Raw genomic sequence first — 27,779 nt, forward strand, 5'->3', positions numbered from 1 at the left:
TTTGCGTAGATTCACCTGGGATATATCACTTTAATTTCAGTCTACAATGCCGCAGTTGAATACTCCTCGAAGAGAATATGGGAAATTCGCATTTGGACTCTTCTCATACAAACTCCAAAACTGAATTAAGCATCTTGCCAAATAGAGTGTGACCTCGAGCGATAAACTTAACAACATAATGAAAAGAGATGATAAGTCCAGATAAATAAATATTGTACATAATTTCTCAGAGTTTATTGCGTAGATAACCTTCTTCGAATAGCAATTAAGAAAATAATCCAGAGTTAATTTCAGCGAAGCAAGTACCTATTCTTGTCTTTTCACTGACAACTAATCATACTATTGTGAAAAAAACATTGCTCGCCTTGTGCTAGGTTTCAATGTTTCAAACCTATATCGATATAACGATGTTGGTTTCGAAAACCCTCGGGAAGCTCCTTCACCAACTATTCTCTTCTTAAATCTGTATAACCAAGGTATATACCACTATACTGAAATTATGAATGATGAATGCATAACCCAAGTAATGAATGAGAAAATGCTCACAATATTGATACTTTTGAAACCTAAAGAAACTTTAGATCCAATTGATTTCGAAATCCATCTGCGCAGGTAGTATTTATTGGTATTTTGGAAATGTTCCATAATTTTTTCTGACTCATGTCCCAGGTGGCGTGAAATCTCGTTGGATGAGATTTACCAAGTGAATACTAGCAGGTGCAAATCTCCTATATTGGATAGAATGAACCCTAAACCCTGAAAATTTTCTAAACGAGCGATTTGGCCATATCAGCAAAAAACTGCTTCATCGCCTCACACATTCTCTTACTGCCTGTAATCGCCTCAACATCCATCACAATCTTATCTGGAACCGAGCTGAACTCTTTGACATCATCTCCTAAATCATTGAATACTCTTCACGTCTTTATGTTATCACTATTCGATTTACCCTCTTCCATTTATAAAAGTGTAGGAAATCGATAACTAGATTTGAAGTTGATGCACGTTGGGTCACCTTCGATGCAGAACTAAGGAAGGTGATTTTAGATGATGCGTAATTTAATAAGGTGTTATTAATGTTGTTCTTCTATATTATTATCCGATAATAATAATAATAGTCCATAAATATCGGGTGAGAGCAATACTCATCGACGTAGCTATCTTAAAGTCGAAAATTATCAAAATTTAGTGATCTCGAGTTTAAGATAAAGTGATAGTGGGGAATAATCTTACCCATGGGTATAGTTCCCCAAAACATCGATGGAAATATCAAGAAACTAGGAATCAGTGAGAATTCAATGCAGAAGGAAGAGAAAATTCCTAGAAGGCGATAGACATGCTCAAGGCCGGCGGGACTGCGATGGGCTACCAGAAGGATGACGTATTCTTCTATTGAATAATAGGTTTTCTTCATTCAAATCTTCCTCAATTCATTTTTCAATTTTTACTTGGTAATTTCCTTCAAAAATTCCATTTGTTCATTATATATCAATATTGTCTACTGATTGATACTCAATTGGACTGCTGACACTCTGTGATAGGGCACAACTAGTTTATCTACACTTCTATCGGGTGTTTTTTTTCAAGGTATATATCTTTAAGTTGGCATTACTGTTCGAGATGGCAACCGATTTAACAGCTGTCAAGTAATTTATTCTGAGTTTGGTTTGGCAATTCATCATGAATAGACTCACGCCTGAACAACGCTTGCAAATAGTGCAATTTCATTTCGAAAATAATGGTTCTGTGCGGAATACGTATCGCGCATTACGTCCATTAGCGATGAAGCGCACTTCTGGTTGAATGGCTACGTCAACAAACAAAACTACCGCATTTGGAGTGAAGCTAATCCTCAAGTGTATGTCGAAACACCGTTACATCCAGAAAAACTGACTGTTTGGTGCGCTTTATGGGCTGGTGGAATCATTGGTCCGTACTTCTTCAAAAACGATGATGGCCAGAACGTTACAGTCAATGGTGATCGGTATAGAGCCATGATTACTAACTATTTCATTCCTGAATTGAACAACCATGATGTCCAGGAGCTGTGGTTCCAACAAGACGGCGCAACATGTCACACAGCTCGTGCCACAATCGATTTATTGAAAGACACGTTCGGTGACCGCCTAATTTCACGTTTTGGACCTGTGAATCGGCCTCCAAGATCTTGTGATTTAACACCGCTAGACTACTTTCTGTGGGGCTATGTAAAGTCATTGGTCTATGCGGATAAGCCACAAACCCTGGGCCATTTGGAAGACAACATTCTCCGTGTTATTGCTGATTTACGGCCACAAATGTTGGAAAAAGTCATTGGACGTCCAGATTGTACTACATCCGAGCCAGCCGTGGTGGTCATATGCCAGAAATCATATTTAAAATGTAATGCCGCAAAATTATCTTGCGGAGAAATAAAATTCATGTCAATCGAATAATCCATCGTTGTTTTATTGCAATTTAAAGTTCTATAGCTCTAAAAAACACCCTTTAGTAGTGTCACGATGAAAATGTTTTTTCGAGTTAACATGTACATATAAAATACAATTTATTATGCAAAAAGCACTGAGTGAAAGATGTTTACTTTTTGAAAATAGCTTCGGCTCACTGTCAACCACCAAATCGCATGTTAGTTAGTCCTTTATCATTTCCAATATCCAATAGAGAGAGTTTCAAGAGAAGGAAAACACCAAAAAAGAAACATTCTGGATCTTACCAAAAATATGCTACACCTCCTCACTGGATACCTTACAGGTATTGCCGCCTCAGTAAACACAACATGAGAATGAGTCTAGCAGAAATCGACAAGTGCAGAGTCGGCTGGAAGGAGGAAGAAACTCTAGATCACCTGGTGAAGGAATGCCTCGCCATCGCTAGCCAACGCAAAAATACTTTGGACAAGAGACTTATACAAGTGAAGAAATAACCTCTTTGAAGCCATTCCAAGTACTGGAGCACATTATATTTTTGAAACTGGAGGGCAAGCTGTAAACTACGACGACTAACAGTGAGAACAGCTCCGATGGGAAGACACAAGAGACCATAAGTTCACGATGCTATGTAACCCCCCTCAAATATAAATCTAAATCTGATGACGTATTCAGTGATTCGAAAATTACTTTGTGGATTAATTCATTTTATCCACCACATCAGAATGAATTCATAACGAGTAAATAATCAAATATTTGCTGTTCCATATTATTCTGAATAACTGGCGCCATACAGTTACAAGCATTCCTCCATTGAATTGAATTAATTTGGAAACTTCACACTGCGGACGAAGGAAATTGCGCAATGAAAAACCTGGAAAATAAATCGGAGCCGGGTTTCGGCTGTGTTCCACTCTGCCGGATGTGAAGGTTTGGATTATCGTTAAAACTTTCGGGTACGGGTTTTAGACCACTCTCGTCAGGAGTTTCATCTGAAGTTTTGAAATAACGCTGTTTGGTGTTGGCGTCCCCAGCAATTATGCTACCACCGGATGATATCTGTCATTTTTTTAATGAATAATTATTACCCTCATGAATTGGAAGAATACCAAATGACTAAAAGTTTTCATTCTGTATTCTTAGCTATTTTTATGTAGCCATCTTGAAAAGATCGTTCCAAAATTCTGTCATAATTTATTCGCTATTGTCTTACGAGGTCCAGCAGTAAACACAAGATCGATGTAGATTTAGATTTAAGGGGGTTCCATTGCACTGCAACCTAATGGTATATTGTGCCCCTATCAGGGCTTATACGATCTATTAGTGATGACGTCACACACCGCCATTTTAGTTCTCCTGTCAGTATTCGGAATCCAAACAAACAAATTGTCATTCAAATTAGTACTTTGTCGTTGAAGAAATTGGCTTATTTTGATGAATAAGATTATTTAAGGAACGATTTTATTATTAATTGATAGACAGAAGGAACGAGATTGATGCCAGTAAGTTCGAACTTGAAGTTCAACTAATAAACACGGCTTTCTACAAAATCTGAGGAATGATACAGGATTCAAACTTACTGGTATTAACCTCGTTCCTTCTGTCTATCAATTAATACTGAAATCGTTCCTCAAATACTCTTATTTATGAAAATAAGCCAATTCCTTCAACGACACCGTACTAATTTGAATGAGAATTTATTTGTTTAGATTCCGAACACTGACAGGAGAACCAAAGATGGCGGTGTGTGACGTCACACTAAGAGAGCGTATTCTCGACATTACGTGATCTACAACTCATCTTTCAGCTCCAGAGTTCTAATGCACTCCAGTATGTGTGATGGATCCAAGAAGGCAACTTATTCACTTCTAGAAGTTTCTTGTTCAAAGTAGATTTTGTGTTCGCTAGTGATGGTGAGGCATTTCGTCACCAGGTGGTCCGGAGTTTCTTTCTCTTCCTCACAGAATCTTCTCTCATCGTTTTCTGATGAACCCATTCTCATGAGGTGCTTCCTGAGGCGACAATGCCCTATAAGAAATTCAGTGAAGAGGTGTAGTATTTTCTTGCTAAAATCCAAACACTTCTGAGATCTCGCAGTGTCAAAGTTTCGAAGAAACTTTATGGAATTATCCAACCCATGAAGATTCCGGCAGATTGTTTCTCTTTCGGTTTTTTCTTTCCATTGGAACTCTTTCTTGTAGGTACATTTGCCTTCACCACAGAAAGGATCTGGGTCAACTGAAAGAGTTTGTGCTCCTTTTCTGGCAAGTGTGTTGGCGTCTACATTTCCTTTATTTTCCGAGCGACCGGGAATCCAGTCTAAAATGACCTTGTTATTCTTGTCCATTTCGTTAAGTTTCTATCTGCATTCCAATGCTTTGATTGCAGTCTCACTGTCAGAATGTATCGCTTTATGACATTTCTGGTAGTTTCTTGGTTCTTGCTAGGTTAATTTCCACACATCTTTCTATTGCAATTATATATATATGAATCGGGTTCAAAACGTCTTTCGACGTTGTCCGATGCCTAATTTCCACGTCAGACGATCATTGATCTTCAGTAAGGTTTCTTTCCCTCATCGCTCTCAATATTCCTTCCTTCCAGGTCTTCCTCGGTCTTCCTCTTTTCCTTCGTCCTGCTGGTATCCACTCCATAGTTCTTTTAGGTTTTCTCGTGCTAGGCATTCTCTGGATGTGTCCGTACCAAATCAGCTGTCTTCTTTCAATGTCCGTTGTCAGAGATCCTTCCACACCCATTCGGAGCTTCACTTCTTCATTTCTCACTCGATCTCTACGAAATATTCCCAAGGATCTCCTGAAAACGTCCATTTCCACTGCTTCCAGTTTTCTTTCATTTCTTCTCCACGTTTCGGCTCCATATAGAAGGTTGCTTTTAATGAGCGTTTCATATATATTGAACTTCCGCTGCTTCCCTATTTCTTGAGACCAGAATATTCCATTGAGGCAACCAATTGTTCTTCTAGCCTGGGTTATTCTCTTTTTTATTTCTACGTCGTCTTTCCCTGTAGTATCGAAGACAACTCCCAGATAGGTGTATTTGTCACATGATGTAATTGTTTCATTATTTTCTAGGTGGATATTCGAGAGGGCAGTTCCTATGGGAAGATATTTCGTTTTTTGTATATTTATTTCTAGCCCCCATCGTCGGTACTCTTCTTGCAATTTCCTGGCCATATATTCAACATCGTCTTTATCATTGGCCATGATGACCTGGTCGTCTGCAAACTGTAGTGTAAACAGACACATCTCTCCCAGATCTATTGCAATTATCTTTGCCCAAAAGACACTTAGACTGCGACAGATAGATAACTAGAAACCTTCAGGGTAGGTTCGGGTCTCGAATTCAGTTTAGCTCGTTAAAGGACATAATCTGACTAGCGGTACCTAATTTTCATTTAGATTGGAATTACAATTTAAAGCTTCATGCAAAATTTCAAGTAGATCATGTACTCAGAATATTACAAAATTCAAGAATATCGGAAAAAATACCTGTCAATATTTTCCAATAATCAGTAGCTTTTGATCGCTCGGACTTTCATGCATCAATTGCGTCCTTGAGGACACAAAACTGTATAACTTTCTGAGTGATTTACGATGGTTTCCACGAATTCAGAGAATTCCTGAAATTCTAGAATTTATCACCAACATTGCTGACCCGGGTTTCAGGTATTACTGGCTGCTATCGTCAGCATATGTAATTTTGGTTCATTATTCTAGCCTTTCTGAAGGAAGAAAAGGTTCAAGGAGATCCATCCTCATGTTCTCTGGTTATGTCCAGAAAAGTTGTGCAGATCAGGCAAAAAAAACTAATCTAAAATCTTCACATCACACCCTGAATTCACAGTAAGTGCACGCCTCCTTTCATCTTTAAAAAAGTGAAGGCAGATAATTCCTCGAGATGACCTTGTAGCCCACCTTTGGCGAATGCTGCCATACTTAACGAGAATGTCATATCTGAAATTTTTTGCTTTTGTAGTTTTCACCCGAGTTATGGTTTATCTAATGTGGAACCGGTCTCCTCAAACTTTTTTTTGTTTTCGAATGCGAGCAATGCTTGACTTGTGACGAAAACGTCAAATATTGGAGAAATTCCTTCTCGGAATTGAAATGTTTTTGAAATTCGTGTTCGCACAACGCGTGATTCGTTCCCGAGAAACTCTCCATAGAGACTAAATCCTCAAGAGCCAGGCTACCGATTGACATATCCTCCTCACCCCCCAAAACGAAGCGTTCACGCAGTAAGCAAAACAGATATAAACGCACTTTTGAGACACCTTGTATAATGTAAAGCACCAAGAACACATCTATCTATGTGGGTAACCCCCTATTAGCATAAGTGCTGTTTCTGCATTTCGGAAAGACCTATTGGTCGCCACGACAACCAAATAAATGATCGTTGACCCTTCAGGTCCAAACCGCATTGCAGAACCCATCCTCCCATTCATTAATCCAATCAATGAAAACCAATGACCCATTTTGTGAACACGGTTTAGTACAATCAAAGGTCCGTGGAAACCACTCAATCCAGTTGGACCCTAAAGGAGCGCCCAGAGACCCTTTCTTGGTAAATAACGTTTTTGTTGCTGTCCCGGTCTGTTCCCTTGGATAATTGATAGATCATTATCGTGAAAGTTGGGTTTATTCGTTTGAATGTCTGATTCATTTTATCCATGCAAGTGCCGATATTTGAATGGAATTCTAAGAAGAACGCTATGAATTCTGTATAGACATAGAGGTTTATTGTTTTCTTTTGCAATATAATCCTTTTTAAATCCCTAAAACACTTAATAAGATACTTTGAATCCAGCGATGTAGTCAAATCATCCAAAATTTCATTATTCACTATCATTGACATAATTTTAATGGAATGATTTTATTGGAATTTCAGTACCGTAGAGCGTTGTGACTTTGCACCACTTTTTATAGTTTTCTTGGTATGACTTTTCCGTTTTTTTGTGAAATGAGTCCTGTGCAAAGTATGTTTAATTCGAACATTTAAGTTGTCGACTGCTGTAGTTAGAATCAGATGAAGAGGTGCACACTTCTTTTTTTTATTTTCAAAAGTTGGCAAAGTGACTCTCAAATCGGTGCGGGTATGCCAATGCCTTAAAAAGGCGTTTTTTAGCAATTCAATGAAGTGCTGGCGGTATATGTTAGTGCAGTAATGCCTCCGGGTACGCCTATATATCTTTTATTACTTTTATTCCAAAGAGTTCTTTTGGAATGTTGTACACTTCGGAAGCTGTCTGTATTGAAATGTATTTATTTCGGGCTGCATTGATTGCTCGGATTAGTGTTTCTGCACAACTCCTAGTATTTGGCATATATATCCACGTTAAAAAATCACCCGCTCACATAACATACCGTAGCACACCATTCAAAGTACGCCAGACGACTGCGACGGTTGGTGTATATGTGGGTATATAGTGTGACTAAAGGTTCCGATTCGTGATTTCTGTAAGATGTTGCCAACTTTACAGAAACAAAGTGAATCTTAAAATATTAGGCAGTTCGGCAAAGTCACCTCCGTTGGCAAAGTCACACCGCTCTACCGTACCTAATTTCATATCTTCAGATTTAGATTTCCGCCTGTCTCCACTTTTAACATGCGTCACCTAGTAATGTATACATATGTACTTGTGTATATTATTTTCAGAATCGTAATGAGTTTATCACAGTTCTAAAAACAGTACTGTAATGAACTCATTACGGCATTGTTTTCAGTTATATTTGTTGTTTTGTGGTTGGCTACCCAGACTTGCAATCCTTTCAAAATTCAACACGTCAATTGTCAATGTGATATAATTTGGATTTAGTGAAATGTTTTGCGACATTATTCGCAATTTCTCTTAATTCTGTTGATGTTTAATCGATTTCGTCAGGCATAATTCACGAATTCAATGCGTAATTATAAATTATTTCAAAATTCGAAACTACGATTTAAATTCAAATTCCGTAATCTGTCAATTTTCGTAACAGTCACACCAACTGACAAGATACAATACAAATGTCACTAGGATGTTCAATCTGAATTTTTCATTGAATTTTGACAATATTTCATAAAAATTGACTGAAATAGAGAAAATATCGTCTAATACTCGTTGCAGAAGGCAATTCCAACACGAATAATTTCGCATTCGTGTTGGAATAGGTGCACATTCTGCAACTTGTTTTTGAATATATTATTATATTCAGTTTTAAGAATGGGATGAAACCCGAAACATGCATGTCAACGAGAGTTTATATATTTTATTAAAAATTGTGAAACGTATTACCAAGTGTTTTGTTTTATTTTCTTTTATTAATATTAAAGTTATGTTTCACCAAGCTTAATGCGAGGAATCAATTTCGAATTCAGATTCCATCTTTATGATCTATGAACTGTTTGTTCATATTGGATGGATCAATGCTTAGAGTAATAATAATATATGGACGTAGCATATGTCATTTTCAGTAGGCAAATTTGGTTTCCATCATGAACTATCAAATTTGTCATGAAGCGTCGGAAATGAAAACTTATCAGTGATACGATATTTTACTCAATTCACGAGTTTCTCCTCAAAGAACGCACGTATTATGTCCCATACTGAATCAACATTTTATATTAACACAAAATATATTGAAATAAATACCTTAATAGATCAGAAATTCAGAAAACAAACTTCAAGCCCGCCAAACGACGTGAAACAACCGATGACACTAGGAGAGCAAAATTTGCCAAACCTTGGATTTCAGTAGGTAGATACAGAAAATAATAAATATTTTTATTCTTATTACAAATTCGACAATTAGGAAAAGATCGAATTCCAAATATTCAAATTTGCATATTTAATCGGGAATCACTCAAATATAATAATAATAATAATAATAATTTTATTTAATCCTTTAAGACACTACATGGTGTATAGGACAGGTCACAATAAGAAAACTAAACAACTAAGGAGTCACATAAATACTCATTTACAGAATAGAAACCTTTTTTTAAGAGGAGGTTCTTGATTTCTTTTTTGAACAATTTTAAATTCAAAGACTTCACAGATGGTGGCAAATGATTGTATAACTTAATACTTCGGTACAATGGAGAGCATTCAAATTTATGGGTCCTATGTTTAGGTAATAGAAAAATTTGCTTATTTCTAGTTATATAATTATGATGACTTGATAATTTCATCCATTTGTCTTCATTTTCCTTTGCGTATAGTAAGCATTTGAAAATGTATATAGAGGGTAGGGTTAAGATTCCATTCCCAATAAAGACTGGCTTACAAGACGCTAACATATTGAGGTTGAATATTGTACGTAATACTCGTTTCTGAGCTACAAAAACTCTGGAGAAGTCAGGGCTACTTCCCCAGAGCAAAATGTTATAAGACAGATGGCTATATACCAGGCTGTAGTATACACTCATTACAGAAGACCTAGGTAAAACATTCCTAATTCTAGCGATTGCAAACACTGAACTGTTTAATTTTTTACATAACACGTCAATATGAGTAGTCCATCTTAAATTTCTGTCCATTCCAAGAAATTTAGTTGTTTCTGATGTTGTGATAGTGTTATCCCCACATTTCAAACTAAAGGTACTAACTTCATTATTTTTTATAGAGAAGTAAACGCATACAGTTTTATCAACGTTCACCATCAAATTGTTTGAGCGGCACCAGTTTACAAATTCCCACAAAATAAATTCACAGGTACTCCGAAGTTCCTCAGGACTCCCGCCAGAAACCACCACAGACGCATCATCAGCAAATAGCGTTATTAAGAAAGAAGCTAATTTTATAGGCAAATCATTTATAAATAATATAAATAAAAGGGGTCCTAGCACGGATCCCTGAGGAACTCCAAGACCAATATCGTGATTTTCAGAATAAGTAGATCCTACTTTAACAGACATAGTTCTTTCATTTAGGTAACTATGCAACCAGTCCAGGAATACGCCCCTAAAGCCCAAATTATAGCACTTTTCGAGTATGAACTCGAAAGAAAGTGTATCAAAAGCCGAAGATAAGTCAAAAAATAGACCTGCCACGGACAGGTTCCTGTCCAAACACTCGTAAACGGATTCGAAAAAATTTACAGCAGCTGATTGGGTTGAATGACCGCTCCTGAAACCGTGCTGAGCAGGATGGATTATGTTAAATCTATTCAGAAAACACATCATCCTGGTGAAAACTATTTTCTCGAATACTTTGGATAACACGCTCAAAATGGATATTGGTCTATAATTCATTATGTCATTCAGATTGCTCTTTTTTAATACTGGGATTACTATGGATTTCTTAAGAACATTTGGGAACCTTCCCGTTGTGATTGAAGCATTGATGAGATATGCGAAGTATTCACTAATAATTTGGCTTGCGACCTTCAAAACTTTAGCAGATATGAAATCGATACCGACGCTTTTTTTATTTTTTAAAACTTTAATGGCATCCTCAACTTCGATTTTAGAAACAGGATTGAAGAAAAAGCTACTGTTCACCAAAGGAGTCAATGTGCAAGATTGTGATAACTGATCTCCATAACGAACCATCAATTTCGAAGCAGCAATTGTGGAAAAATGTTTAGCAAAAATACTAGCTAACTGACTTGAATCGCTACACATAATCCCATTTAGTTGTACGGTGACATCATTTTGGCCACCACTTGATCTCCCAGTAAGATTATTTACAATATTCCAAACCGTCTTATTTTTATTTAGGGAAGAATCAATAGTTGAACTATAAAACTTATATTTCGAGGTCTTTATTAGTGCCTTATGTTGATGTTTGGCCTTTTTGTAATTATTATATGTCAGAGAGGAACCAATATGCCTATGCAGCCAATGAAGATTTGACAAGTTGCTTTTACTTTGGACTATCTCAGGTGATATCCATCTTTTCACTGGACTGGCCGACGATAGTTTACATATAGGACAGGATTGTTCAAAATAGTATTGAATATTATCTACAAATGTTTCAAAGCACCTATCAATATCACTATAATAATAGAGATCAGCAAAATTGCATTCAGACAGAGAGGCCGCAAATTTATCTAAATTATCCTGACTAACATTTCTGAATGAGAACGTTTCTAACTTTTTTTTGTTTTCCGGTTTGAAATCTACCTCAAGTAATATTGCTTTATGATCACTAAGATGGGGTTCGAATACCACAACTCTATAGTTATTTGGATAGACATCAGTAAATATGTAATCCACTTTTGAAATACTAGTATGACCATTTATGTTAGTGAACTCTCTAGTAGCATGCTGAGACGTCACCTTCAAACCGAAACAATCTAGTACATCTTTCAATAATTTAAAATTTTTACAATTACCTTTTAAATAATCTATGTTCAAATCTCCACATAGAAAAATATGATCAACGTTTACAAAACATGACTGTAGTGCAGAAAATAGTCTATCAAGAAACAGTTCCAAATTACCATTACACGGTCGATAAACACTAATGATACCTAGACGAATGCCTCGATCCGAAATCACAACACCACAAATCTCGACGTGCATTTTCACGGAGAACCTTGAAACTTTCAATTTATTGAATTTTAAATTTTCTTTAATATATAAAACACATCCACCATGTTCCCTGGAGGTGCGACAAAAGCAATCTGCTCGATCATAGCCCTCAATAACCATGGAAACAATACCATCCTCACAACACCAATGCTCGGCTATACTTAATACATCAGTATTTGTTTCCAATAATAATAACTCTAATTAATCCAGTTTGTTAGTAATACACTGGGTATTCAGCTGCATAATTCTTAAAGAGTCATTACTAACACCAGAAATCAATCCTCTCGACCCCGATTCATCCCTCTTCGGTGGAAAAAATGATGTACTGTGACTTTATTTGGCCAATTAGAACCATTGAGAGCTTTGTCATATTCAGTACTGGGAATGAGCACTTTGAAAGAAGAATACGAATCGGGGTATCGGGAAGCCAATTTTTCACATTTGACATTGGAGAACTTGTTTTTTAGAAAATTCTGTAATTCTTCTATAGTTGTGTCCGGTTTCAGATTTGAGACATGAAGCGCTTTGAACTTTTCTAGGCCCTCCACGCCCCCATCACTAGAACCGGTTCCTACAACTAGTGTTTTCCTTGGTTTACGGCTCTTATTTCTCACCACTTTCCATTCCGAACTTGAATTTTGGTCATCACGGGGAGCAGATTTACTTATCTCCTTTATACTATTATTTGATATCTGTACTTTTTCAATAGCCTGACCAACTTCAGTGAGAGTGAATTTCTTCAGGGGCTTAGATTTTACCCTTAAAGGAGCGGCAGTCGAATATTCCGCAACGCATTTTTCTTCTTTCGTAGAATGTGGCTGAAGAGCATCTGTTGCAGCTGATATGGATGTTACAGGTGAATGGGAATCTCCGGAATTCCCCTTACTCACAACACCCGAAATATGTTTCTTATCAGGCCTGATGTTGACAAATTTTTTGTTGAGTTCGTCGATTTCATGCTGCTTGTTTTTAATCTGAATTTCAAGAGATTCGACTTTGTAGGTAAGCAGGGAATTTTTATCCATCAAAAGATTGTTTTTAGATTCCAGCTCATAGATAATTCTGAGTAGAAGATCGTGATGAGTAGATTCCATATTTATGCCTCTAGGTGTTATTTCACATATAGGTGATGAGTTGCCACTCATTTTATCACCTGAAATTTGATTTGATAATTCGATATCACAGCACTTTTTCACTTTTAGACCACAACCGGGGTGAAAAGACTTGTGACAAATATTGCACTTTACACTATTTTTTATAATAGTCTTCTTACAACATCCGCATTGAGGGATATTAACTTGTAGATGGATATTCGCTTCGACTTCCTTGCTCGCCGACATACTGAACGTGAATGACATACTGAACGTGAATATTTCATTCAATATAATATACATTCATAATGATATAGTAAAATCATGGTTTTGAACATATATCACAATCCGACAACGTAATCTAACCATATTGGGGACATGTAAAAATTGCGTATACTTCCTCTGTCTAAGTCTATTACTCTATGAATCAATGCAACGGTTTTTGTAACTGCGAATCTCATAATACCTACGATTGTAGGGAATCTATCTATTCTCCCGAAAATATTCGAGTTTAGTTAAAGTATCAAAGCCACGCCCTTAAGGAATCTGTAGAAAGGCTTTGCTAACGGTCGAATGGAAAACAGCCTGAATGCCCATAAAAATCGGCATTTCAGCGCGAATAATTCTTCTTCTCTATAAGTCCACCATTCGGCCGGTCATGTCTTACGCATGCCCGGCTTGGGGATACGCCGCAAAGACGCATCTGCAGAGACTTCAAGTCGTGCAGAGTACGATCCTGATACGGGCCGTAAATGCACCATGGTTTTTCAGCAACGTACGGATACATGAAGACCTGCATATACCATTCTTAGACGACCATCTAATAGATCTGAGCGTGAAGACCTTCAACAAAATGAAAAATCACGCAAACCCTCTTATAAGGAAGGCTTGCGACTATGATGAAAAAGCCCCTAGGAAACACAAAAGACCGAAGATGGCACTTCCCTAGGAAGTGTGTATTAGAGCCAAACCCTTACTGGCACAGAGATTGTGTAATAATTAGTTACACAAACCTTCTGAAGTGGCATATTGCCACCTGCTAGAGCAGACCAAATTAGCTCACCAGAGGTAAATCATATTGAGATTGAGCAGTAAAAGGCTAATAGCCTGACTGCAAAAGAGAACGAAGTTCCAAGTTCCAAGAATAATTCAATTGAGTTCAGTCCAGTCAACAACTACAACATATGTGCATCACTTGCACCGACAACGAGAAGAGTAAAGATTTTTACATCTGTTCCTGAGACCGGCGAAAAAGTACCTGCGACCGAGCCAAGTGTCCAGCGACCCTTAAAAAACGATTAGATCTAAATATCATCTTCTTCACTCATTTTTAGTGGGTTGGAAATAAATTGAATAAGTACTTTTATCCCGTTCTTTTATTTCCCTAATTTGTACTTGGCCGTGAACTACTTTAGTCACAGTACAAGGACCACAACCCACACATTGAAATTAGTTTATCAAGCCCTGATAAACTGAATCATATCGAAATATTGAGTCCTTTAGTCCTTATATGTAAAAAAATGGATAAAGAACTGATGTGAGGCTTCTGCGTCATCAGAACCATAGAAACATCAAGCATAATATCGAAAAATGAAATCAGTGACAACAGATCCGATCGAAGTCAGATTTTTGCGTATATATAAAAAATCAACAATTTTTAGCCTCTTGCAGAGGTTCGTGTTTATCTCAACATGATTTTGGTTACTTCAATGAGATGCAGCTACGCACATCTATCACTTCTTAATTATCTTTCTGTGATGCGCATAAACCACCACATTTTCCTCGGTTTTAATTCGATATGTGACTTTTTTTTCTTTTCATTTGGATAAATAATATTCGAAGTCACTTGAAATACCCAAGCCAGAATATTCCTAATATACAAAAGTTTTCCAAGTTCCCAGAATTTACTGGAGAACAGGGAAGTTATTGCCTTACCAGTCCTTTTGAATAAATCCCAGTATCTTAGTTGATCGCCTATTGAGGGAGTATGTATCGATTTGGTCACTTTCATTGCTCGAAATAGTACACGGTAATTTGATCTCTCTGTGATAACGAATATTGCGACATGAGATCAAATAAATATGTGGACAAGCGTTTCTTCCCCAGAATAATAAATTTCCATTCGTAATATCTATCTTTAATTTTATCCGAATAGCAGTCCACAAACAAAACTCCGAAATTTTCGCGCCAGCGACGAACCAGGCGGATTCATTTTTGCAATTCAGTGTGGGCATCGCTTTTGAACCCACTCGTCCATTTCCAGTCCAGAATCCCGTGTTTAATTAACACTTTCAGGCAAAAACTGTCCACATAGAACTCCTCATCTTTCCGCGTTTGATCTCTGCCAGAGTACTCTGAGCATATTATACAAAGCTATTAATTGAAAGATTAGGTTCGAGTGCTCTCAAAGGGCGCGATTTTCGCATTGAATGACAAACGGTCAACTGAAATTTTGATGCTTTCATTCCCTAAGCCTTTCGTGTAGTCTTTTTCCTTCGAATCTGGGTGAAAACGGATAAATTATTCATCAAAAGCTCGCGATGAACAAAATGGAATCTGGCGCTCTACGATTGTGGTTTAATCCCGAAGGATTTTTATTGTATTTCAGATGAGATTGGGTTTGCAAGTGAAAATTTTCCGTTATTTAATATTTGATTTTTTTCATTGGATGCCCCCATCAAATTTATGAAATAACTCAGTTAATTACGAATGGAAATATTTTATTTATATACTAACTGGCAAAGAAACTGCAACACCCAGAAGGAGCTGTTTAAATTTTAATTTTTTTTTGGTAAAATATAGATAGTATAGGAAGGAGTAAATGATTGAATTAGGTGGAAAATTGTGAAGGTTTTTTAATGTGAACAATATTTGTTACTTGAATATAGCAGTCATTTTTTAATTTTACAACAAATCAGTTGTTCAAGGAGATCGAAAGTCGATGTTTAGTTGTTGTTCAGATGCTCAGAGCACGTGTACGTGGAATTTATCCCTAGCTAAGTCAATTTGAAAAAGGTTGAACTCTTGGTCTACGGAAGGCGGGGTTGTCATTCCAAGAAATCGCTAACGGTATGAACAGAAATGCAATTACTGTTATGAGATGTTGTCAAGCGTGGCTTGATAATGCCCAAAATCGAAGAAGAGTAGGCACGAATTTTGCAGAAATTTTTCGATAGAAAAATTTCCGGAAAAGATCGGAATTCGGCAAATTAGGGATCGTCAATTCTGCCACCGCTCACCGATTTTTCGTAGACCTCACAGTTTTGAGGAAATTTGAACTCGAAATTTGGGAAAAACAGTAAACATTTAATTTCTATTCAAGATTCGTTATATCTCCTGAAATATTTGTGACAGACCCCTTGAATGAAAACGTTTTTCAAAGATCGAGTTCTCACCTGTAACATATAGTGGTGATTCAAGAGCGTAGCTTAGGGACCGATCATGTAACTATCCGAATGGTTTACCGCCGGATAAAGTCTTTTAGACTGCAGCATTATCGACCCCATCTTGTGTTACCTCTGACGGTTGAGTATCGCCGGCAACGATTACAGTGGTGCAGAGAACGTCAACATCGGAATGTGGAATGGCATCAGCTCGTCTTTACTGATGAATTTCGATTCTACTTGGGTGCACATGATGGCCGAAGAAGGGTTAGACGACGTCAGGGACAAAGACGTGAACCTCAATTTGATGTTGAGCGTCATGTACACCGGACAGTAGGCGTTATGGTATGGCGTGCTATTGCACATGCAAGTAGGTCACCTTTAGTCTTTATTCGAGGTAACATGACAGCGCCGCGTTACCTTCAAGAAATAGTGGAGCCATATGTTCTCCCTCACCTTAACCGGCTCAAGAATCCAATATTTCAGCAAGATAATGTCCGACCTCATGTTGCCAGAGTTAGTTTAAACTTTTTCGAAGCGACCAGATGCCCATAGAGCATATTTGGGACATCATGGGTAGATGGCTTGGAAATTTACCCCACGGACTTTGGCGGCTCTAAGGCATGAAATACAGGTAGCTTGGGATAGTATCCCTCAATAAGAAATAGACCATCTTATTTCATCAACTCTGCAACAAGCGCGTGTTGCAGAATTGAAGTGGCAGTGTGGCTCGACAGGACAAATCGAGATGGACTTATAAAGTAACACACTGGCGACCAAGAACGACGAAACGCAGTGTAGGTAGGCCACAGAGAATATGGCTTGATGATTTAAAGCAGTATGCGGGAAATAGATGGTTTCAGATAGCTCAAGACAGAACAGCATGGAGGAACTTGAAAGAGGCCTACATCCAGTAGTGGATAAGGGAAGGCGGACGAAGAAGAAGAAGATTGCATCAATGTCGAGAAGCGTTGGAGAGTGTATAGATAATCGCGCTAGACAAACACATTATTAACAAATTTATTAAAAAAAATTATAAACCATTCGTTTTTTCCTCCAAATTTCAATCATTCACTTCTTGCTATACTCTATATTATATATGTTTTAGCAACAACAAAAAATTAAAATTTAAACAGCTCCTTCTTGGTGTTGCAGTTTCTTTGTCAGTTAGTATATATTATGCCGATAATCCTCAGATTATTGACGACCTGAAAACCAACATCCGTCAAAGTATTCTTGAAATATTGTCCGAATATTGTCATCGAAAATTACTTCACAAGGATCGAGTAGAAGATCACGCGAAGGACATTTGAATGATGTTGAATTTCACTTATATAAGCAAAGTCCAAGCTATAAGAAATGAAAATTCGATCGATCAATCTAAATGAGAGTGTTTCATTTACATTTACTTCCGGAACCACAAGACGGATAACCTTTTAATTCATAAAGGCTTCAATGCCAAACTCATTTGAGGAACGAACAATAATACTGGTGAATTCGGAAAATAAGAAAAAATAATATTCCTGAATCATGCATATTTCTTACCGTTCTTTATGTCAATGGCATTCGAGTGCGGGAAATTATCACTTTCCGCACTTTGTAGAGAATAACCATCAAAAAGTGTTGAATATCGAATCCATTGGAAGTGATTTCAACCAAAACATTTCAAAATTCGAACCACTTCCCCAGATTCTAAAAAAATCAAATGTGCTGTGGATATATTTGTGTTTGAATAACAAAAAAACAAATTATCTTCCAACGTCTGAAAACGCCAGAAAAGTCACGATCATCTTCAATCTACTTTGTCTCGCTCGGCTGTTATCACCAAAAAGTAATCGAATCGTATTTTCTCTTCGATCTCCCATCTCGAGATAAACACTACTTCAAATCCAATTTTCCCCTCGAAGAAATGGCGACAGAATACCCTAAGAAAAAGCGAAACATTTTTCGAGGATGAGCCGGGACGCCATAATGGATTTAGCCTTCGCTGTTCCCGAAATTATGCAATTCGCCTGCTGGCCAGATGGAGGGACAGGAGGTAATTCCCCAAAATTCCCATCCTGCTGGGAATGATGAATATTCACTCTTCCTGTCGATTGCACAAAGACTTACTGAATTTATTAGACTTCTCTTGGATTCGCTAATTGGAGAAGTTCCCCATGGTTCTATTGATAACGAGCAGAATCAGCCCGAATTAATTCTTTGATAGAAACATTAATATTTCTGATGGAATACCCTTAGATCTCTTGATTTCAGCCTTTGTGCACTTCCTGCCCTTTAAACACCATGGTAACACTTTACGAGGTTAGACTATTCCGTTACTGAACTGTAAAACCTCCAATAATCATCTGTAGCTCTGATATTTGGTATCCAGTGAAATGGAATAACGTTGAGTATGCAATCTAAACTAATTTGATAACTAATGAAGTAATTTTAACTAGAATGTACTAGGGTGAATGTAAAAAGAATAAAACTATCTTGTGTTTGAATTATTATATCGAGATATTTATATCGTTATACAGAAAAGTTGACTAATTTGTGAATTGAAACCATTGACACAACCAAAATAAGACTCACTGAATTTATAAGACTTCTCTTGAATTGATTGAACGAGCCGAACCAGCTAGAATCATTTCTTTGATAGAAAAATTAGCCTTTTTCCTGCCCTTTGAATACCATAGTATCACGTTACAGGATTAGACTATTCCGTTACTGAACTGAACCCTCCAATAACTCGAAGTAAATTGGAATATGGTTGTGTATGCAACCGAAAGTAATTTGATAGCTAATGAAGATATGTATTAATATAAAGGTTGTATAAAGGAAAATGAGGAATTCATTCAATAATTTTAAGACAAAAAGTCCTATGGATACGGGAAAACTCTCTCAGTTCTCATCAGCGCCAAACAAAATATCAAAATGAGGACAGAAAATAATCTTCAACTTTCCCTGAAATAAATGAGAACCTTTTTGTTTCAGGCCTCTCGACTGACACAGCTTCTCTGATGGCAACAATAGTCCTTCTCAACGTATTTTTCATCCTGGCAGACGTCTCGGCTCCTTCTCCCAATTCCAACGCAAAATGTAAAAAATCTGAGTTTACGTGTAACAATGGGAGATGCGTCCCTTCTAACTCTTTTTGCAATAACGTGAACGATTGTGGAGATTCTAGCGATGAACCGAGATATTGTACAAGTAAGTAACTTGGTGTGTTCAGTCGTCAGTGGATACTTCTAGCTAAAGATTGTCTAAGAGAAAATGAGGGAAGTCTCCAAGGGTGCAATTGACGAATGAATAAATGAGCGCTTAAAAGCTCCTGCATTCATATCAGTATCGGTGCATTCGTATCGGTGTTTAAAACATCTTAGATACAACCTTTTAATATCAAACTCAAAGAAATAAAAATTATTTCAATTTCATGTTTGCACACATGAAGAATTGTTAATACATTGAATGTAACTTCATTCAATCATATTTTTTACAGGATGTAACAGAACGTACTCAGGCGTAGTGGGCATTACTTACGAGTTAGAACTTCACAGGCCGAAAGCTGACAAGATTCCTTTCATTTGTCACCTAACCTTCACTGCTGCAGGAGACGATTATGGAGATTTAGTTCAGGTAGTAATATAGTTTTTTTATTTTAAAATATGAATGTGTTGACATGATTTGAATTTTTTCTTGCATCATCATATCATAAATAGAGGTTCACATATTACATACAAAATATCAATCAGATTGGATATGTAATCATGGAAAAATTTACTATATGATCTTGAATTTTATATTTCTGATGATCATGAAATCGCGTATGAAACTTGAAAGTAGTTCCTATCTACACCTGAACTCATTCTGATCACGGACATATTAAGTGAATTTTTGGATATTTTGAATTTTTTCTGGTCCTGGTTAGGAGGAAATGAAATATTTCATTGCGTTCTAATCTTCAGTTATGAAATTAACAAATTAACGGAAGAAAAATTTTATATTTACGGTTATATTTACGGATGACCTAGGCTGATTTTACCCATTAACTAACTCAACTGCGGCATTCGAGATCCGGACCAACTCTGAGAATTTTCTAGGTGTCTCCGTTCGAGAGTTATAGTGTTTACGACCGGACGGACGGTCATTCTTGAATTTGACCAGTAATTTGTCAACAGTGAATCTAACGTTCTTCTTTCGGTGCCTTGCCTGCCTTCAGGCAAGGGCCATCTCCATGACAACTTGACTGAAATGGTTTCTGTCTTTTGCTGCTTGAAATTTAACCTAATCGTTTGAAAACATTTCCGGCTCAAACAATATACATATATACAAGATGTTTCATCGGTAAATGTACATACATTAACCTGAGGTCGAGCTGAGGTAGAGCTACCCTAGACGAATCCAAAAACCTATATCTAATCTAACCTTCCTCAAAGCCGAGATACTTTTTGTGTCGAATCCCACAAGAGTTTATTCAAGTAGGCTACAACAATAGCTATGACATAAAATTTTATAACTGATGGAACTGGTACAGACATTTTTTTTAGATATTGTGGTTTGTTCTCAATATTGAAATTGAACATAATAATGCATCATAAATTCTCGAATCAAGAATATGCTGATATATTGTTCGTGTATGGTTTTTGTGGCGGTAATGGTAGAGTGGCTGTACGGGAATTTTTGATTCGCCTTGGGTAGCTCTACTTCAGGAAAACGTATATAGATTTACCAATAAATCACCCTGTATATTCTTTTGAGATGGAGCAATACAAAAAATTATCAACTTCAAACAACAAACTATGTGTAGATGTTATATCAGTATTAGCAGAGTAAATGTAAACAGGGCATCATACATTTCAATGAAAGATACAAGAGCACAGATAAAGACCTCAGCAAAAACTCTGTCTCTCCATATAGGTGCAGTGACTGGTTTGTGTATTTGTTCACAGAATGAGCTAACATATTTATAAAGGGCTTCCTCCTCAACCAAACAATCTTCATCCTTTCTTTTCACCAACGGTTGACGACTTTTTGATTAAATCTGAATACAAAAAAAAAGAGCAAGAAAGGAGTAATAAATGTTAGTTTCCATTATATTGATTTAAGCGATTCATTCTAAAAAAGAAACTGAAACTGAATGGATAGCTTGGAAACCACCATGAAATTTATAAAGTGGACAAGTATTCACCAAGTGGTCAATGGTTACTTCTACACCACACTCACATAGTCGACTTTCAATAGAGTGTTATTTGAAGAACATACTATTGCAACGACCATGACCAGTCCTAAGTTGATTTAAAATACATCAAATTTTCCTAGGAAGATTGAAACCTAGAACTTTCTCTAGAGAATCAACGATTAGACTTTTGAAGAAAATACAAAAAGAAAAAGAAGTGCAATTTCAAGTAGGTAATAATATCATACGATATTTATTATCTTTCTGGGTATTGTATCAGCAAAAATGCCATCAACATAAACATTGTCAAACAGAAGACTTCCACGATATTACGTAGGAATCATAATCGAAAATAACCGCTGAAAGTGTCCGCTGGGTGGCGCATCGCAGTAATCATACTGTCATCAAGGGAGAGTAGCGATATACCGGTTTCACCCTTGTTAGGGATCATCAGTACCGCATAACTCAACCCAAGATGACAAACAAACGAAATAGTAGGCACCTTATTGAACGCTGGCCGCATGATTACTGCGATGCGCCACCCAGCAGACACTTTCAGCGGTTACTTTCGATTATGATTCCTACGTAATATCGTGGAAGTCTTCTGTTTGACAATGGTTATGTTGATGGCATTTTTGCTGATACATTAACCAGATAGATAATTAATATCGTTACATCGTATGATATTATTACATACTTGAAATTGTACTTCTTTTTCTTTTTGTATTTTCTTCATTCATTACCAAGTATCAACCAATTTATTCATTAGATTAGACTTTTGTTGAAGACATTACAAGAACTCCATTCCGAACGCCAAATTTCCTTGTCACTTTCGTTAGATTGAAGGAAGGTATTAATCCATAAAGGTTTGCGTGACTTCAATCAGGCAGTTCTATATGAAAGGTAAGATACAATTGGAAATAAGTTCGACTCTAACAATAAAAATTACAGACATTGTGATGATAGCGAGATATATTAAGGAAACCAACGCTCAATAAAATTAAATACGTTACAGCCGGCACATCTGCAACTACACGGTTTCATTCCATCCGAGAGTTTCTGGCAATTACATTCTCGCGCTAATTGATTCAGGAACGGATATAATATCTCCCAATTTAGTCGTATTGTTTATCTTTGCAGACCGCTATAATTACACAGCATTCCGAACAATGTACAATGTAATGCAACATGGAGAATAGCAAAACAGACCTCTGTTACATGTTACGTTCATTCGTCATGTAAATGCGAGCCACAAGGTGTTGTTCACTTCGAAATTAAAATTTTACTGATACCCTCGGACATAAATGTGTTAATTCAAAAAACAAATAGTATCATATTTGTCGGCGTTATTACGTTTGCTGTAAAAAGCTCGTTCCCCGAACAGATCGCTTAATATTTCGTCACAATGTATTTGCGAATTTTAATCCAGGAATTAAATTCAATTCTATGTTCGGAATTCGAATGCCTAGGTTAGGTTTTTGGAATAGCAAAATTCGAATAGGATCTCCGTAAATATGGACGTAAGAAATTTTTAGAGGTTTACAAAATTTTATGTCGATCGCGTGACCGGAATCATAGAAAATTGAAGTAAAACATAAAAAAATCCCCATATTTTAGTAACCATAAATCCGTCTAATAAGTTGAAATTTTGTATGAATAGGTATACCTCAAACGTAACAAATTATATACTATATGAAATCAACAAATTTATTATTTCACCTTTATATTATGAGACAGAATAATTGAGAAAAAGTTTGGGATATTATCAAAATACTTACCTATTTATTGCTCCTAGTCTCTTTATAATTTCAACGAAGTTAGTAGTTCTTTTTCTCTTGAACCCTGTGGCCGATTTTAGGAATTATTTTTTTGAAGTTCTGACCATTAGCCCGGGCGCATATTGAAGCGCAGCCCTGATGCCAGACATTGCTATATACTGCACTTGCGTGATAAATACCTCGCATTCGCGATCGCCGAGATCGGTTTTGATATTCTTTGTGCTGAAGCTCAGGGGTGTAAGTAATCTTAAATGAGTCATACAGATAAAAAAAAGTTGTTTTGATTCAATCAGTTCACTCGCGTTCTTGTTTTAAAATGTTAGAATACTCCAATTTCTGCATCTGAATCTGATTCAGATACCGAACTGAAAATTATCTGAATATTTCAAGGGAAAATACTTAGGTGTAAAATAATTCAATTAATTCCGAAAGAGGTTGACGGTTTTCCATTTTCGTTTGAGCTTTCCCAATCATATTTCTCCATGGCTGCTAAAGAATATAGCTCTTCCGTCGGCTAGCAGCTTCAACTTGCACTGGTACGTCCACTGTGTTCCTTCCACAAGTATCGTGTCGAATCCATCAAAACCCAAAATGACCCTTGTCACCCTGTGCATCAATATGCGTGATCCAATTGAAATTCATAGATCACAACAACTGTACGATCCCTCGCATCACAGCTGCGTTCGACACGAGTCGTTTTCTGCATACTGCCCCTGTGCTTCAATATGCGATGCCCTATTAGTAGGGATTCTCGGCTGGCTGGATTTTCAAGCTACTTGGCTTGAGCTTGACTTGATTTCATGTCAAGCTCAAGTCCAGTAATAGTTTTTCAATCTCAAGTCAAGTATTTATTCATCAAGTACTTGAATCATATCAAGATACTTAATTTTTAGCAGTTCAATTGTGAAGTGTCACATCAATAAAAAAAATGATGAAATTAGAGAAACCTTGCAAAAAATAGTTTTATTTATTAAACTTATCGTATAAAAGAACCGAAAATATCAACTTTTTTGAAATGAAAAATAATGAAATATGAAGTTTCTTAATATTGAAAAACCTCCAGGCTTTGTTCAGTTTCATAATTTTCCATCCAGTATCTAAGACACATGAGGCCTCTTATAAATTGGTCACCTAACCTATTGCGGGTTTTAATAACTATAAGAGCAGCTCTGGAAAATTGTCTTTCAACAGGAGCTGAAGATGCCGGCGTTGATAAATCATTGGCCATTTTGGCCAAGTTCGGAAAAATATTTCTGAAACTACCAAAATCTACCAATATATTTCATAGAAATGTGAGAAAACTGCTTATAAAGTCACAATGGCGAATGCTTCAGTCTCTCGGCGCTCGAGGAATCTCCTTATTCAGTAAAAGCGCACAAGAGATTGCAGAAATATATGCCGTGCGACGAATGCATATCAAGTTCAAGTATTATCAAGTAGCTTGATATCAAGTCAAGCAATAAATATCTGAAATCAAGTCCAGTCAAACTCAAGTATGTAATTTTTCACAAACTTGATTTTCAAGTCAAGTAGTTGGTTAAAATGTCAAGCTACTTAGCTCGACGAATCCCTACCTATTAGAAACAGTGGTTCACAAAATACAGTAGGTACCACAACATTTAGTGCTGAATTGCCTCAATATGCACCCGGGCTTACAAAAACCTTCTAAAATTAAAATCGCCTTCTTCTTTTCAGTTAACATTCGATAGCTTCACCCTTGGTCGTTTCGAGTCTTTCACGTCAGACGGTTGTCCAGATGGTGCTCTGCAAATAGCGGAGGTCGACAGACCTCAGGTAGGTGGCTCTTGGTGTGGAACCACGTGGACCCCAGCTATTTATTACAGCGAAACCAACAGCGTCATCGTCTCTGTTCATCTCCTGAGGTTAGCGAAGGACCAAGCTGGATACAATTTCGATTTCAGGATGGAATACAAGTTTTTGAGGAGAAACGTGGCGATCGTAAGGTATGGAGGAGGTGAGTGAATCCATTCAGTTTAATCACGATTTGTTTGTGCTGATTAACAAACAATTTTTCTCTCATAAGTAACATGTAAGTATACATTCATGTTACCCACAGTGGTATTGCTTTGAAAGTACTAGCTTAATCATCAAGTAAAGTTTGTAAGTTACATGATGTAATAATAGTATATTATTCAACGAGCGGTAATGTAGGTCATAACTCACGCAGATGAAGTTTGCAGCACGAGCCGCAGGCGAGTGCTGTAATTCATCAAGTGAGTTATGACCATTACCGCAAGTTGAATACTATACTTTATCTACGACTATATCAATGAATACTAAGAAAAAAATACAGATTTAGAATATAGACAGAAGAAACGGGAAATAAACATATGTGCTCGATCCCGAGTACAAGAGAGATGCAAACTTAGTGTCACCAATCATAATCGAACTAGCTTCGGCTAGCTCGAATCCAGTACAGAGTACAGACATGAAAAACCTTAATTGTTGCCTATAAAAATGTATTAAAATATACCAGAAAACATTCCCTGTGAACGATGACTTAATGATCTTACTGCTACACCAATCTTGAAAATTTTTCAAACTCCTTTATATTTTTTTCGGGCAAGTAATTCTGTATGGTAACATTAGCTGTTTGTCTTTTGGAAATGTATACCTATATAATATTTCATATTCACTATCTGCAAAACATTCACAATTATTAGATATCAACTTAATTTGAAAACGTCAAAATTATTAAAGTGACATTCCTCCCTTCAATAACAATAATGGAATTTTCTAATAATGGAATGTTACTTTTTGGCCAATAGAATAGAAGCAGAGAAGTATAGAAGCACAGATCCATATTTTCCGATTTATTGAAGTGAGTTAAGTAGTGAGTAATTATTACTCACGCTGTTTGTTAATAGATACTATTAATTGCTCAAAAGCAGTTGAATAATGAATATATAATTCAATAGGAGTAGACAAAGATGTTTTTATCATTGCAATAATCAAGATGTATACTATTCAGATTTCAAGATTTGGAATGAATATTGGTACATCACTTGCATATACAATGAACAAAACATTAGTGTTTATGCTACCCTTGAATGAACGTTCATTTTTTGATTTTGAAGTATGTTGCAATCTTCCCTACAAGTATGACTCAAACCACGGGAAAGTATCACCAGCTATTCCATACTTCTTCAACTTGATCAGTAATTTTTGATAATTTACACAATTATTAACTCTTGACGGGTCCAGGAACAAACCCTTGCCAAGAGTTGTTTTTCATGGCTTGTTATAATAAACCAAAACACATGGTATAATAGTGCCAAACATCTGTGAGAAATTCGGCCCAAGTGTAGACAGAAAACACAATTTGAAATATACACGAAAGAGAAAGAATATTTTAAGAAGGGTTTTAAGTATCTAAGGTTAATCAACGCCAAGTCCAACTGATGAGTTAAGATTTGCGTTCATAACCCTTTCTGAATTAAGGGGTATTAGTGTCAAAGATCGAAACAATGTCGAAGACAGAGGGGACTTTTAATATATTGATCCAAAAAAGAGACTAAACAGCTAAATGAAATATCTCCAAAGACTTGAGGAAGTACATCCTACAGACCACTTCTACACACTTTGAAAATTCAGTCCATGTATTTCGAACTATATTACGTTTGTCTTTTCATTCTACTCCACCGCAGGCCTCGAAACATCAAAGCAGAATGAAGTTTCTCTCGAAGTTGACCGTTCCATTCAGAAACCTGATATCTCATGTCTTTGACGCCCCTACATAAAAAGAAGTTAGGTGACGACTTTTAGGTCTGTTGCGGATTGTGGAAAAGTTTCGAGCTTCCGTCAAGCAGAAAGCTTCTTATCTGTTGAATTGAGATGAAAATCCTTCTCTCATCCTTCGCAATATGTTACCTTTAATATTCGATGGTTGGTGATGCGAATATCAAAGAGATTTTTCGTTTCAAGGGTTTTCAGGTTGGGTCAGTGAAATTGATAATACCGGGATTCAATTCCATAGAGCTTTATGGATAGATATAGCACTGAAAATTGAAAAACATTTGATAAGCTTCTAATGAACTATCAAACGCATTCATTGCATTCGATAACGATCGCCGTGATTGTTTCAATCGGTTTCAACAACTCATAATACACTACTCCGAGCTGGTCCTACCAAATACTGAGTATGATCTTTAAACCGTGAATCTTCAGTTTGGCCTTCGATGTGAAAGCATGGCCGGGATATCCCCATTATTTTCTGCGTTTGGTATTATCGTCAAACACCCAATCTTCGTCTCCGGTCACAATGCAATGAAGAAATCCTTTCCGTCTTTGCGTTGCAAACAGCTGTTCACTAGCAAACGAACGACATTCAATATCTCTCGGTTTCAACACGTACGGCACCCAATTTCCCTGTTTCTGAATCA

The 27,779-nt window shown here is 36.8% G+C and overlaps 1 protein-coding gene across 4 annotated transcripts in view; it reads left to right on the forward strand.

Moving 5' to 3' along the window:
* Positions 1–27,779, forward strand: part of LOC123679795 — a 116,567-nt gene that overhangs the window by 45,151 nt on the left and 43,637 nt on the right. For all 4 annotated transcript variants that reach the window (XM_045617282.1, XM_045617284.1, XM_045617283.1 and 1 more), the window contains exons 4-6: positions 19,417–19,632; positions 19,922–20,058; positions 25,072–25,351. In XM_045617282.1, coding sequence (XP_045473238.1) covers positions 19,417–19,632; positions 19,922–20,058; positions 25,072–25,351 — 633 coding nt within the window. The remainder of the gene's footprint in view (positions 1–19,416; positions 19,633–19,921; positions 20,059–25,071; positions 25,352–27,779) is intronic.

Source organism: Harmonia axyridis, chromosome 5, assembly GCF_914767665.1.
Source record: "Harmonia axyridis chromosome 5, icHarAxyr1.1, whole genome shotgun sequence".
Taxonomy (NCBI): domain Eukaryota; kingdom Metazoa; phylum Arthropoda; class Insecta; order Coleoptera; family Coccinellidae; genus Harmonia; species Harmonia axyridis.